Source organism: Muntiacus reevesi, chromosome 17 (genome assembly GCF_963930625.1).
Source record: "Muntiacus reevesi chromosome 17, mMunRee1.1, whole genome shotgun sequence".
Taxonomy (NCBI): Eukaryota; Metazoa; Chordata; class Mammalia; order Artiodactyla; family Cervidae; genus Muntiacus; species Muntiacus reevesi.
In genome coordinates, this window is record NC_089265.1 from 56079518 (window position 1) to 56095325 (window position 15808).

The window sequence follows — 15808 nt, forward strand, 5'->3', positions numbered from 1 at the left end:
GGGGTGGAGATTAGCAGCCAGTGATGAGGTTCGGCAGGTGGATGGGGTCTGGCTTTTATCCTAGAGAGATGAGCAATGGTGACCTTGAGGGATGTAAGCAGGTGAGTAGTATGAGCGGATTGCTGTGGTTTTTTGTTTTGTTTCTTTCAGACAGGTTTTGTTTTGCTTTGTTTTCTTAGTTAGTGCAAGGATGGATTTGAGAGTCTGGCACAGCTGTTGCACTATCTGAGAGAGAGAGGAGGTGATGGCGGCATCAGAGAAAGGAGATGGCTGACCAGGAGCTGCTGTGAGGGGGACGCTCTGGGCCGTGGTTACCGATTGGCTGGTTGGGCAGGGAGGGTGAAGGACGCCCCTGATGACTGCCCGGTCTCTGGCTGGGGACGTAGGGAGAGTGTGCGCTGTTCCCTGAGACGGTGACAGAGCTTTGGGGGCAGAGGGGTGAGTTCAGCTGTGGGCAGTTTATGTGAGGTGCCCTTGGGATGCCTGGAGGGGAAGGGCCAGCAGGAAGACCTCGCCGGGCAGAGCAACTGAGCCAGGTCTGGAAGCCTGGTCTCCTGGCTGCACACATGGGGGTCCTTTGTGTCTTCTCACTAGTTTCGGTGACGTCCTGGAAGGCAGGGCCGTGCCCACAGGATCCTGCTGCTCCCCACTCGTGTCTGTCCATACGTTCAGACTAAGCCCCTGACTGCCTGGAGCAGCACAGGATCCAGTCCCCAGGTGTGACAGGTGAGGGCTTCTGAGTGACAGTTCACTACAGTTCAGTTGCTCAGTTGTGTCCAACTCTTTGGGACTCCATGGACTGCAGCACACCAGGCTTCCCTGTCCATCACCAACTCCCAGAGCTTACGCAAACTCATGTCCATTGAGTTGGTGATGCCATCCAACTGTCTTCCCCTTCTCCTCCTGCCTTCAATCTTTCCCAGCATCAATGTCTTTTCCAATGAGTCAGTTCTTCACATCAGGCGGCCAAAATATTGGAGCTTCAGCTTCAGCATCAGTTTTTCCAATGAATATTCAGGATTGATTTCCTTTAGAATGGACTGGTTTGATCTCCTTGCTGTCCAAGGGACTCTCAAGAGTCTTCTCCAACACCACAGTTCAAAAGCATCAATTCTTTGGTGCTCACCTTTCTTTGTGGTACAACTGTCATATCCATTCATGACCCTGGATAAACCACAGCTCTGACTAGACAGACCTTTGTTGGCAAATTAATGTGTCTGCTTTTTAATATGCTGTCTAGGTTTGTCATAGCTTCTCTCCCAAGTAGACAAGCGTCTTTTAATTTCATGGCTGTGGTCACCAGTGATTTTTGGAGCCCAAGAAAATAAAATCTGTCTCTCTTTCCATTGTTTCCTCATCGGTTTGCCATCAAGTGTTCGGACTGGGTGCCATGATCCTTGTTTCTTGAATGTTGACTTTTAAACCAGCCTTTTGAGGCTCCTCTTTCACCTTCATCAAGAGGCTCTTTATTTCCTCCTCGCTGTCTGCCAATAGGGTGGTGTCATCTGTGTATTTGAGTGACAGTTCAATAACCATCTGTTGGGAAAGCCCTGTGGAGCTCTAGAAACAAGCCCCTAAAGAGTCCTGCCCTCGAGGCACCCCCAGTGTAGTGAAATATTGTGGACACAAAACAGATGGGCTTCAGTTCAGTCCAGTCACTCAGTCGTGTCCGGCTCTTTGTGACCCCATGAACTGCAGCATGCCAGGCTCCTCTGTCCAAGGAATTTTCCAGGCAGGAATACTGGAGTGGGTTGCCATTTCCTTCTCAAGGTGATCTTTCCAACCCAGGGATCGAACCCAGGTCTCCTGTATTGTGGAAGTTGCTTTTACCATCTGAGACACCAGGGAAGTTAATTTTGAAGTCACGCCACAGGATAACTAGTCCCCCAGGTGGCGCTAGTGGTAAAGAACCCCTCTGCCAATGTAGGAGATATAAGAAATCCTGATTCAATACCTGGGTCAGGATGATCCCATGGAAGAGGACATGGAAACACACCTGAGTATTCTTGCCTGGAGAATGCCATGGACAAAGAAGCCTGGAGGGCTTGAGTCCATAGATTCCCAAAGACTTGGTCAGGACTAAAGCGATTCAGCACCCACACACCTGTCTGAAGGACTTAGAGAACCAAAGCAAAGCGGGACATCTTCCTGGAGAGGAGGTCTCCCCTCAGCAGAGCTATGGTGGCAGCTTTCACCTCTGCGTTCCTCAGGCTGTAGATGATGGGGTTCAGCGAGGGGGTCACGACCCCGTAGAACAATGCAATAAGCTTATCCAGGTTGAGGTCCTTGCCTTTGGGCTTGAAGTACATGAAGGAGATAGTCCCATAGAAAATCACCACCACTGTGAGGTGGGCAGAGCAGGTAGAGAAGGCTTTGTGCCGGCCGGCAGCAGAGGGCACCCTCAGGATGGCAGTGAGGATGAACACGTAGGACAGGAAGATGAGCAGCAGTGGGGACAGCGTCAGAACAGTTGAAGCCACCATTAACAGCAGTGCATTGAGAGAGATGTCCCCACAGGCTAGTTTCAGCACCGCCAAGATCTCACAGAAGAAGTGGTTGATGACATTGTGGCCACAGAAGGGGAGGCTCCAGGTGAGACTGGAATGGAGAAGGGAGTTGACTAAGCCTGCCCCCCAGGTCACCGCTGCCATCCACATGCAGGTCTGCCGGTTGATGAGCTCTGAGTAGCGAAGTGGCTGGCAGATGGCCACGTACCGGTCACACGCCATCGTGGCCAGGAGCACGCACTCCGTGGAGCCCAGCGCCAGGGTCAGGTACATTTGCAGGGCACAGCCAGGGAAGGAGATGGTGCTCTGGGTTTCCAGGAAGTGGACCAGCATGAGAGGCACGACAGAGGACGTGGCAGAGATGTCTATGAGGGCGAGGTTGCTGAGGAAGAAGTACATGGGGGTGTGCAGGCGGGGGTCCAGCATGTTCAGCCCGATGAGGAGAGCGTTCCCCAGCACGTTCATGGAGTAGATGCCCAGGCAGAGCACAAATAGGACCATCTCTAGGTCGTGGTGGTCGTGGAGCCCCAGCAGGACAAACTCCGTCACGACCGTCTGGTTTGCCCCATTCATCTCAGTCTGCATCCATCTCACTCTCCCACTTTTCCCATCTGTCCCATGAAGGTGTTGGATAAAGCACAGTGGGCCTGGGAGCCAAGCAGCGTGGATTGTGACCTGGGGCGGGTCAGCCATGCGTCTGGAGCTCAGCTTCACCAAGGGTACAATGAGAGAGGGGACTTCAGGTCTGCAAGCCAGCCCCCTCAGTTCTGTCGTTCTGGTGTAACTTACAGGAGATGGGGTCCATTCTAATCTCCTAAGCTCTTCTCTCTTCTCCCCTGGATGGCCTATGGGAGACAAGAGAATAAATTCATGTTTTTCGAGCTCCTTTTCAATCTACAGTCTTCTTGGCTATTAAGAGGAAGCACGTTTTCTAGATTACGACTTCATGTGACTGAATGATGCCCGTCCGATTTCAGATTCATTCACTTACTGAGGATTTGTTGAGTTCCTACCCTGTGCAGGGTGTTTAGGTGCTGGGCTATAGCAGAAAGAGGACCACGTGGACAAAAAGATGCCACAACTGTAACCAGTGCTATTCCTCTTTCTCTAATTAAGTGGGTTGACCTTGGGAAGGCAGGTGGGTGATGAGTGATGGTCACCTCATTCCTTTGGGCATAAAGGTTGAACATGTACTGCATAAGCTAACCAGCCTTATTCCGGAGTCTCTACTTAAGATCAGAGACCATGCATTGCTTTTGAAAAGAATATACAAGAACATACTTATCCCAATAGAGCCACTGGTCACAACATTTAACTCTGGTCATAAAAGCCAATTGAGTCTCCTCTTGGCCTCCATAGAGCTTTTTACGATAAATGATATTGCCAATAATATTACACAGGAGGGAAAGGCAGGTTCTAATCTGGCAGAGGTGTCCTGGGTCACCGACCCGCTCTATCAAGAGAGGGTGGGAAGCGGCCACAGTCTTTGCCCAGGAGCCTCCATGTCTCTTCTGAGCTGGTCTCAGCGCCTGGGGAAATGCCAGTGTCTGGAGGGAGACAAGGGTCAAGTGTTAGATGGAAAGGTGTCTTGTGGCCCAAGCGACTCCCTGCTCTTAGGGATAAATAACGGCTGACAATGAAATTTAACATGTCAGAAGATCAAGTTACCCCTCCCTCCACCTATTCACATATAGACTGACGAGAAGCCAATGTCCTAGGACAACACTACAGTCCTCTCTGTCCTTCAGCAATGGTTCCCTCCCTCTCATTCTTCCTGTAGATTTGCATCTATCATTCATATCAGCTGGTGAGCTTACTCTTCCTGAATAAACCCTGTCTATCCCCAGAGCTATAACTTTGCCCAAGAAGCTCCCTTCTGAAGGCTTGTCCTCCCTCTTCCCCAGTAGGGAGATGCTTCTTCTCGTCTGCTGAGCCAGCTCATCTGTCCTCCTCGCCCACCTGCCCCCTGCGCAGTTACCTGCTCCCTCCTTCCTCCCGCAGCCCTTGGCCATCCTTCCTCTTCTTGTGCTGCGTGCCTGTCTCCTCTGTTACACCTGAGAGCAAACTGTCTACTTCCTCCAGGAACCTCATCCTGCGAATGCTTCCAAGGCCAGTCAGTCTACAGTCAATTCAAAACCCAGCTCTGCAGAACAGCTTCATAAGTAAGTGGAGCTGTGCAATATTGACCAAGTCTCTGGGCCTGTGAGACTCAATTTCCTTTTGAAACGTGAGGATTCTGTGTAGTCCAGATGAGACTCACAGAAAAAAGTACCAGCAAATGACCTAGTGGCAAGGCTGCGCCTTCAACCATGGCACCTGCTGGATCCGTGCTCCCCTCCTCCCAGACAAGACCTCCAGCATCTGTCAGGACTCCCTCTCTCCCCAGAGCCTGTGCTGGTTATCCCTCCTCCAGCCTAAATCATGATGATATTCTTAAGGAGGTTTCTGGGTCATGGCGGGTAGGTGATTAATCTGGGTCCGTCATTGACCATAAATGTTACCCACGTAAACATTGTAAGGTAGGGATTCTCTTGTTGAAATTTGGCAAAAAGGTAAATAACTGCCTGAGAGTGATGGCTTATTAATTCACACACCCAAGATTTTATTACTGAGCACCTACTATGTACTGATGCTGGCAGCACAGCAGAGGCTTATGTGCCTTCTTCCCTCCCGGTGTTTACAGTCATCCCCTTGTCTCTTGGTGACCTTGATCCTATTCCTTCCTCTCACTTGGCTTTAGAAACATCTAGATTCTCTTTGAGTCTGGAATGTAAAGACAGAGTAAAACTTGAGGTCTGGAAAGCAGAAGTTTACAGGGCAGTTCTCTCCTAGGTTATGACTTCATGTGGCTGGATTAAGTCCACAGCTTCTTTTCAGATTCAAATATAAGGCCTTTGTCTATGTCCAAGAGTCCTGATAACCTCCAATTCTGGCACTGGACACAGGAGTGGGGTGTTTTCAGGCAAGTAAAAGCTGGGAGACCACCTCACTCTGCGTTTCTGTCCCCCCCTTGTCTCCATCAGAGAGACCAGGTGGGAATGGCATGGGCATCGGAGCGCTCTGTCATCAGCCCCCCCCAGCCCCGCCTCACCTTCTGTACCTTCGCGCAAGCCTCCCCGCCTCAGCACACCAGTCCCCGCTGGTGGACAAACCCCACAGCTCCTGTCCCCCCCCTTCTCCTGCTTTCCTCAGGCTGGAGCCCCGTTCTCTCTGTACTTGTCCTCCCAGGCTCCGCTCACACCCCGCTCCTCCCTGGGGCTGCCTTCTGAGACGTCTCCACAGCACTGACATCCTGACACCGTAGCGCACACAGTCGTTAGCACGCCGTGTTGTGTGTTCGGTCCCTCTCACCCAGGAGACTGTGAGCCACGGAAATCACACGGCTGGGTCCAGTTTACCCGCAGGCTCTCCAGCGCCCCATCCGGGAGCTGCAGTTTAAGATCCAGCGCTTTCCTTCTGCTAAAATCCTGATCCCAGATGTCTGACTTTGAGATCACCCTCCTTCTTCTTCCCCCGTGGGCACACACAGGATGAGATTCCAAGGACCAGAGCGCTGGGGTGGCATCTCCTCCATGCAAGGACAACTGCTCTCCCTGAAGAGCTAAATGAGGAGACAGGTGGGTTTCCTTGCAATTTAAGCCAAATCAGAACACATTCATGGGAATCGGGAACAGCCCATGAAGCTGTAGGCTTGTGACCCCAAAGAAATAAGACTCTGTCTAGAAAACACCACGTTTCCAGGTTGTTGCCAGCTTGGACTGCAACAGGCGCTCAGGCTGGCACCACAGACAGCGTCTGTAGTTCTCTTTTCCACCAAGACGGGCTGAGTTTTGGCTACATTCAAAATGGATAACCACCGAGGACATATTGCACATAACAGGGAGGTCTACCCAATGTTATGTGCCAGGCTGGATGGTGCGGAGGGGCAGGGGGAGAATGGATCCTTGTGTCTGAATGACTGAGTCCCTTCCCTGCTCACCTGAAACTACCTCAATATTGTTCATCAGCGATACCCCAAGACAAAATAAAAAGATTAAAGTTTCAAATGAAAAGGATCTTACAGCGGAAAAAGATGAGCAGAGCCTTGCTGCCATAACACACAACCTCACGATTTTTGTGACTTACCAGGACAGAGGTTTAGTTCTCACTCTTCATGTCCACGGCAGGTTTTCAGGGGGCTCTGATCCAGGTTGTCATCCTTAGAGACCCTGGCTCCACCATCTGGGACGTCACCAGTCCTCACAGCTGGCGAAGAACCCAGCAGAGCCTCTCACACCAGCAGCTCACTGCTCCGACTCAGAAGTGAGATGTGTCCCGTCTGTCCACAGCCCGCTGCCCTGTGTCATCCTACAAATGCCCAGAGGAGGAGGACCAGACCTGCTGCGGGGCATTTTGCTGCAGTGGTGTTTTGCAGTAGACTCAGGAAAACACTTTCATTCCATCATGTCCTGGAAAGTCATGTTTACAGAGAATCACTATCTAACTCTCTCCCCACTTTTAGCCCTCCTGAGAGGCAAGGTGATGCCCTGGAAGGAGCCCTAGCCTTGGAGTGAGGGCTCCAGATTTTATTCTTGCCCTTGTTCCCATTCTGCTCCATGACCTTCGCTGAGTTTCTCCTTGTGTGAAATGGAATTATTCAATATGTGCTTTCTTATACTCTGTACCATCCATGAAATATTCCCTCATCTTTCTAGCAACTTCCAATCCAGGTTACTATCATATCAGTTTCATTGGCTGGTTAATCTAGCTTGAACCATTTCATTCTTATTTTAAGCTTCAGACATGATTTTAAAAGGAAGCTGAGGAGCAGAAGAAGTTCCTCTTAGAATGACCGAGAAGTTCCTGCATCTGGATTCCTGCATCACTCCACACTGTGACGGCAGAGCTGGTGAGGGTGGGCTTTGGAGTCAGACCACCAAGCCCAGGTCTGAAACCTGCCACTTGCTAAAGGCTATCTCAGTCTCAGCCTCCTTACCTGTAGGGATAAGAATAGTATTTCCTTGTGGGGCAATCTTGAGGATTCAGTGAAAGGTCTTAGCACTGAGGTTTGCACAGTGTAAGTATTCAATTAAGTGGTAGCAGATATTATAGTATCACTTTGTTCCCTTCTCCAAGCAGGTATTCTGGTCTCTTATGTTTAAAAAAGATTTCAGAAGACTAGTCAACATGCCAGATGGATTCTCCTTGCCTCCTACCTGTTGGTCCAGTGACCTGGGTGTCAGCAGGTGGCTGAGCAGATGACAGGTGTGGTGACCCAAGGCTGGGAGAGCAGAGTGAGGAGTGCTGCGTGCATTCCGAGCAGAGACGCTGTGCTGGGGTGGGCCAGGATCGAGCCCCCGAGCCCCCGAGGCCCAGCCTCCTGGTCTCCTGCCACGGAGACATCTCTCCTGCTCCCTGCCTTCGGGGACCTCACAGTCCCTGTCCAATTTAAAGTTCAGACTCTGGGACGACACAAGTCTGCAGTCTCGGCACGATGGGGCTTCAGAGACCCCAGGCTCCCTGTGCTGCCCCAGGAGGGCCCGGCTGGGAGAGGTGGACACAGGAGAGACCCTGGACAGGCATCTGAAGACCGGGTCTCCCTGCAGCCCTGCCCCTGGACCTGAGGCTTGGGGGCTATGGAATGGGGTGTCTCCTGGCAAGAGAGCTGTGGGGACCTGTGCTCATGAGAGGTTGTTGGTATAGTTTAGTCGCTAAGTTCTATCTGACTCTTTTTGTGAGTTGTTTGACCCTGTGGACTGTACCCACCAGGCTATTCTGTCCATGGGTTTTCCTACAAAGAAATACTGGAGTTGCCATTCCCTTCTGCAGGGGATCTTCCCAACCCAAGGATGGAATCCGTGTCTCCTGCATTGGCAGGCGGGTTCTTTACCACCGAGCCCGCAGGGGAGGTTAAGGAAAGGGATTGCTCCACAGGATGAGGCCTGGGCCCCGTGATGGATGTGAAGTCAGGGGCTGAGCTGGGTGTGAGTGTCTGCAGGTCCCCTTTTCTGTCTCCCTTCCCATGCCATTCTCCTTTCTTCACAAGAAAGAATGACAACTTGACAGAGCTTAAGGACTAAAAACAGCCTTAAATAATGCAGCAGCAATTGCAAGTTTTCTGAATAAACTGTGATATGTCTCTTGGAATATCGTTTGTCAAAAATACAGGTCAAAATAAAACATTGGAAGATTGTCATCACGTGTTTTCTGACTGCGGAGGAACGGGAACTTCTTGCCCACAAACGAGCTCCCCCCTAGCCCTCCTGCCACCTCCAGACTACTCTTTTCTTCCCCATCTGTTAGAGCAGCTCTCAGGGTGATGCGATACCCACCCAAACATCCCAGAAGTTCAAGCACCAAACCAGTCTCCTCCTTCCTCAGCCATCTCTGCCATCAGCCCAATGTCCCCAAGAGGTCTCAGCTCCATGCTGTCTGTCTGACCTCCCATCTACGTCAGCCTCCACCTGTGCTTCCTCACTTCCTGCCCTCTGGCAGGGGCCCTTCTCCTCTGGGCTCTATCTGGAGCCACGTGATCTTCCATTTCTCAAAAATAACTATCTTTTAAGTTCAAAGTCATGTTCATTTTAGAAGTATTGAACAAGATTGGAAAGAATAATTAAGAAAGCAATATTTATCTCTAACTCCATCACCTCTAGGAAACAATTGTTAGTTAATATTTTGCCATAATTTTCCAGGAATTTCTATATACATACTTATTCATATATCCTTAAGAAAATATCATTAAAAATTGAGATTATATTGAGTACAAAGTTACTTGTTCTACCTTTTTGAATGTTAATTACAGTGTGAGCATTTCCCATCATCAATTATTCTTCAAAAAATAAGGTTTACAATGACTGTGTCACAGTCCATCATTGGTCTCCACCGGAATTTATTTACACATTCTGCCCCAGTTGGAGATTATGAGTCTTAACAATTCTTGTTACCAAAAATACCTCTGTGATTAAAATCATATAGATAGATAAAGAGATAAATCTTTGTACCTGTAGTAATTTTCTCCGAGTAATTCCTAAAAGTAGAGGTGTTGGGTCAAAGGGTGTGAAGTTTTCAAGTCTCTTGATTCAGACCCACAACTCACTTGGCAGGAAGTTCATATAAATTTATTCCCACCCTTACCACCTGTGTATGATATTACCTGCCTCACTGCACTATAGTTACAAATATATGTTAGAAAAATTCTTGGCCAGTTTCATGGGTGAAGAATTGGTGTCTAATCAGTGGCCCTGCTAAAAGTAAGTGTGATTGTAAACTCCCAGTCCCCACAGCTTAAGTCCAAACTCCGGTCATGGCATCAGAGGCCTGGCAGGACATCTCTGCAGAAGCTTCGCCCTGGCTTGGTCAGCTGCGGGCTGCGGGCTCTGCTGCTCTCTGCGCCTCTGTTCTGACCAACAGAGGAGGCAGGAAGAGGGACTGGAGGGTACCTGAAGGCTCAGACAAGGACTGTGCTTACCTACGGGGCACCGGAGAGCGGGCCTGCCGCGCGGCGGCCGAGCTCTCCCATCACACAAGATGGTACCACTGAGGCCAGAGGGGGCAGGGAATGGAGATGCTCTCAAGTCTGAGTCTGTTTCCTCCATGTGTTCAAACCTAGGAGGAGGCTGAGCTCCAGGAAGACGTAGAAATGGCAGGGTCTTAGTAGGTGGGGTGAAGGCAGGTGAAGTAGAGTCTCCCCAAGGACACATGAAGCCTGGATGCTCGGCAGGGAGGCGATGGAGGGGCTGCTGCTAACGCGATAGAGGAAGCCAGACCCTCAGCTGCTCCGGGTGACCAGTGTCCCAGGGCCTGGGCTGGGCCGCAAATCTTGGAGGCTGGGCCTCATCACTGCCTCTGCGATCACCACCCCAGGTGCCGGACTTTGACTGTCATCTGCGAACTTCATCTCAGCCCTGCTCAGATTTGGGCACGACCCCGGGCTCTGCCCTATGCTGAGTGTTTTCTGTCTGTTTAAGAAACCAGTGTGGGCTTGGGGTTGTGCAGAGCCGGACCCTGGGACAGAGTGAAACCCGGTACGGCCGGCTCTTAGAGCAACTCTGAAACAAAGCAGGAGGAGCACAGTGAGAGGTGCAGAGTGGGGAGACTTCCTGGAGGAGGTGTCGTTCAGGATGGGCCTTAGGTGGGAAAGGGGTCAATTAGAAGCTGGGGGTTAACAGATTTACAGTACTATATATAAAATAGGATAACAACAAGGACCTCATGTGTAGCTCAGGGAACTACATTTTCAAAATAAAAAGACGGGCCTTAAGGATCAGGCAGTCCTTGTACACATGGAGCTGTGTGCTGGGTGGGGGCTGCCTTGTGGGAAGAGGCAAGAAGGGCAGAGAGCTGGGCATTGCTGGGTGCACCGAGGCTCCTGCCGGGCCGGTGTGTGCGGCTGACAGGAGGAGTCTGTGGGGCACGGGGCAGGGGAGGGGGTTGGTCATGAGCCCCAGGGCCAGGTTGCAGGGGCCTGTAATGCCCCCAGTGAAGCCCTTTCACTTCATCCTGAGAGCTCTGGGAGCCATTCAGGGGTTTCAGTCAAGAGAGAGACATGATCAAATAGACTTTTCCAACATATCCCTCTGGATGACCCTTGGAGGATAGATTGGGAGGAAAAAGACTGAAATCTTGAGGCCAGCCGGGAGGCTGGTGTGAAGATGCGGGGATGATGCTGAGAGCTGGCCCAGGGCTCTGCCTGGGGAAGGAACAAAGGTGGAATTCTGAGCTGGGATCTGTGGCAGGATCAGCGGGAGGTGGTGCTGCCTTTCTGGGGTGAAGATTCCAGACCCCCAACCCTGCGCCCTATCCACCCTCTCTGTAGGCGAAGGCAGACCTGACCTGCTAAGATGCAGGAGCCCTGGCCTCCCTCACCTGGAGACCTGCATCCTGCCCCACACCCTCCTGGCTGCCTCCTTCACCTCCTTGTTCCTCAGGCTGTAGATGATGGGGTTCAGCATGGGTGTGACCACAGCGTAGAGGACCGTGAAGACCTCATCAGAGACACGGGCCTCCTTGCTCTTGGGTTTCATGTACATGAAGATGACGGTGCTGTAGAAAAGCATCACCACGGCCAGGTGTGCTGAGCACGTAGAGAAGGCTTTGCGGCGTCCGGCGGCTGAGGGTACCCTCAGGATGGTGGCCAGGATGAGCGTGTAGGACAGGCAGATGAAGGCCAGGGGCCCGGGCAGCAGCAAGATGGCACCCACCAGCAGGAAGACCTCACTGATGGACGTGTCAGCACAGGCCAGCTTCAGGACTGCCAGGATCTCGCAGGTGAAGTGACTGATCACACGGTGGCCACAGAAGGGCAGCCTCATGGCGATGACTGTCTCAGTCACCGACTTGGAGAGGCAGAGGACCCAGGCGGCTCCCGCCAGCACGCAGCAGAGCCGGCGGCTCATCAGCACGGGGTACCTAAGGGGCCGGCAGACGGCCAGGTAGCGATCGTAGGCCATAATGGCGAGCAGCAGACACTCTGTGGAGCCTGTAGACAGACTCAGACACATCTGCAGTGCGCAGCCAAGAAAGGAGATGGTCTTCTGGGCTGACAGCAGGTGGACGAGCATCAGGGGCACAAAAGTGGACGTGTAGCAGATGTCCAGGATGGAGAGGTTGCCCAGGAAGAAGTACATGGGTGTGTGCAGGCGGGCCTCCAGCACGCTGACTGCCACGATGCCTATGTTCCCCAGCAGGGTCACCAGGTACATGGCTGAGCACAGAGGGAAGAGCAGGCGCTCCAGGGCAGGGTACCCTGAAAATCCTCTCAGGAAGAACTCAGACACCTCTGTGCTATTGACGGGCTCCATATCTCAGAGCTCTGGCAAGACGCGTGGCTGGGAGGCAGGGAAAGAGGGTGCAGGGTGGCGGGGAGCCCAGAGTCTCTTTAGGGGTGAAGCGTATTGCCAGGGCCTTTTTGAGCCCTGACCCACATTCTCTCTGAGACTTTGGGCAGTCCCCACACTTCTTCCAGTTTTCAATAGAGCCACGTGAGAAATGAGGATTGAGGTGGGTCAGAATTTCTCTAAGAGTGTTAATGGCAATGTGGGCAATCTGAAAAAGCAATTTGAAACAATGTTGGATTAATCTAAAGTAAATAATGTACTGCAGAACTTCTCAGAGTCATTAACACACCACTGTGATTTGTGACTTTCTGAAAGTGATGCAGAGAGGAGGTAGTTTCCAAACTTATTTGACCATAGATCCTCCTTTTACAGAGCACCCGTTAACCTTCTGCAAATAAGTATTCTAGCAGCATCGTTTCGGGAACAATGAGCTGGATGGAAGGTCTTCAAATCTTACAATCACCTGTAAAGATGACATGAGAATCACCTGGAAAGTTTGTGAAAACACAGAGTTTCTATCTGATTAAGTCTAAGTGATGCTGTTCTGTTGATCAGGTGACCACACTTTGAGACTCACTGGGCAAGATGGTCTCTGAGGGTCCTCCTGGCTTTCAGGAAGCCTAGAGTTGTATCTCATTGTTCCCACTGATGGAGATGCCTATCTCTCTCATCCCCCAGCCTGCAAAACTCTGACTTGCCTCTGCAGTCAGCTCTGGTCTCCACGCATGAAGCACACGTTGTACTTTGCTTTGGAGGGGCTCCTGGCCTCTGAGCCTATCAGGGGCTCGTCCGCCTGTGTGCCCACAGGTCCTGCTTCATCAGCTATGTGGACTGATCTTCAGAATTGATCTTCACCACATTCGTTGGAAGGACTGATGCTGAAGCTGAAGCTCCAGTACTTTGACCACCTGATGCAAACAGCTGACTCATTAGAAAAGACCCTGATTCTGGGAAAGACTGAAGGCGGGAGGAGAAGAGGAAGACAGAGGATGAGATGGTTGGATGGCACCACTGACTCAATAGACACGAGTTTGACCCAACTGTGGGAGTTGATGGACAGGCAAGCCTGACGTGCTGCAGTCCATGGGGTCGCAAAGAGTTGGACACGACTGAGCAACTGAACTGACTACTGATGAGTTTTTGAATGAAAATTTGATGGACCTTTCAGCCCGCCTCCTATTTTCTCTTAACCTGAGCCAGGGCTGCTTGGGCTTCATGAACTCCTAGGCATCAAACTGGAATAAGCTCTGAGAGATTAATCCATTGGAGCTCCCATTGTGGAGGTAGGGAAACTGAGGCTGCACAGTGGGTTCCTGGCGAGATGAGTCTAAAATCCTGTTCTCCTAACAGCATGACAGCTGCACTGAGCTCACAGCAGATGTTTGCTTCTGTTAAACCCCAAATATTGCTTGTTCTTTCATCACCCTACATGGACATCTTTCTCCTGAGTATCTCCCCCTAATCCCAATCTTCTCATAAGCTAAGGAGCAGAACTTAAACTTTCCCTCGTGTTTCGGGCTCTTGGAACCCAAGGGACACACTGTCCAAGCCTGGGTCTGGATTGGGCACCAGTTCCTCAATGCTGCCCTTGAAGGAGACAATTTCCTTCTGTTAGACCAACCATATTTATTCCCTTCAGAATCGAGAAGGGATTGAGTTTCTATCATACTCCAGACATGGTGCTAGGCATTAGGGGAAGGAATGAGAACACGTGTGCCCCAAGGCCAGGAAGCCTCAACCACCCCCTGGTAAAAATCTTCTCCAGTTCCTACCTGAGCCTCATTCTGCTTCTGTGTGCATGCCTCTTGTGACGGGAAGATGACTCCCTTAGACACACTTTTCTTTTTGCTGTCAGGCCACTCGAAGCATCACAAAATCCTTCCTGATGTGGACTCTCTCTGGGTCTCCCTGTGCCTCTACCACCCAGCCAGGCCCAGGCTGGGGCCCCTGTGGACTATGCGCTCACATACTCAGACGAGGGGTCCCGAGCTTTGCATGCTGCCTCGGGGGTGGAGGGGCCTTTCTGCAGCAAACAGAGCACTGGCCTTGCCTTGGCATCTCAGATAGAAGGTCTTGCCTCAGTTTGACTGTGTCTAGAGCCGTTGCAGGGTCAGGGGAGCGTGAGCTGTGAGCTCCCTTCAAGTTTCAGCAAGGAAACTCCAGGCTGGCTTCCTGGAGAGGCACCCTGGAAGGAGTAGCAGTGGCAGCAGGGGCCGTGCCAGTTTTGGGGGGCACAGAGGCGGTGGGCGCTGTGTGCAGGCCTGGTGCTGGGTCAGCCCACAGCTGCCTCCTTTGCATAGTTCAGTGGACCACATACCTTATCCCCTGAAGGCACTAGCAGCTGTCTGCGGTCAGTGGCTGCAGATACACCTGTCAGAGATTACATACACCCACACAGGCCGCCACACGGGGACCTCCCTTCCTGTACGCACAGACACGCGACTGGCAGCCAGGTTCACACTTCACCTGTGAGGATGCAACAACATCGGGCTCATGTGTGTGCATGCACATTCCTTGGCTCGAGTGTATGTGCGGCAGGCACTCACTCTTGTTCTCTTTCTCACACATACACTCACACACAAACACACACACCCCCAGTAGAGCAGGCCCTTGGACCCATAGCCAGAGCTTCAGAGGACCAGGCAGGACAGAGAGGGTATGTGACCAGGCGGGGGCCCTGGGAGTATCATGGGGGAAGCAGCAGCCCTGAGGCTGGGGAGCAATCTCTGCCTGGGATGAAATCTGAGGACAGAGAGCTCAGACCCAGGACATGGTGAGCAGGCCTGCTCCGCGCTTCACCTGCCTTCCGGCCTGAGTGCTGAGAACCTGAGAATCTCAGCCGCTCAGCCTTCTCTCCTGGACTGGGGGCCAAGAAGAGCCGGGAGGAGGGATGTGGCTGCAGGCTGTGGGTCTCTGGTTCCCAGAGCTGGGCCACGGAGCTTCGTTTGCAGAGCCCACAGTGTCTTTCTGCGTATCTTCTGGCCAAATGCTATCTGAAAACCAGTTCAAGTGCCACTTCCCCTGGAGAGCCTCCCTTGATCCTCTCCCAGGCCACCCAAGCCCTCTGTCCTGTATGCATCATGGCTGTGTGTGTGCACCTGGAGGATGGTGCTAACCTTCCTCACTGGCTTCCAGCTGGTTGCTTAGCCCCACCAGCCCACAGGGAGGTCACCCTCTCCCCTCCTCACCCAGATTCTCAAGGCCAAGTTGAAGCCCCCAGCCTGGCCACAGCCAGCGTCTTCCTGTTCTATTGCCACCTCCTGAGACTAAGACACACTGGAAGTGAGCAGCTGACTGCTCACTCCAAGCTGTTCCTAGCCTGGATGACACCTGTGTAAACTGGGAGGATGCCTGCAGATCAGCAAGACCACCCCTTGTTAGGTATGGGAGAAATGAAGCTCAGAGAAGGAGGGGGCTTGCCCAGTGCTTCACGGTGAGTTAGAGGGGAAACCAAGGCTGCAGTCCTTCCCCGGGGCTCCTAAT

General features: G+C 52.0%; 2 protein-coding genes across 2 annotated transcripts; both read right to left on the bottom strand.

The window, feature by feature from the left end:
• Positions 1–2117: 2117 nt before the first annotated feature.
• LOC136148367 (olfactory receptor 2S2-like) lies at positions 2118–3080 on the bottom strand. Its single transcript, XM_065907872.1, has one exon. It carries the CDS (start codon positions 3078–3080, stop codon positions 2118–2120), a length of 963 nt encoding a protein of 320 aa, XP_065763944.1.
• An 8270-nt stretch (positions 3081–11350) lies between these two features.
• LOC136148699 (olfactory receptor 13J1-like) lies at positions 11351–12289 on the bottom strand. The gene has a single exon (XM_065908390.1). It carries the CDS (start codon positions 12287–12289, stop codon positions 11351–11353), a length of 939 nt encoding a protein of 312 aa, XP_065764462.1.
• Positions 12290–15808: the final 3519 nt, after the last annotated feature.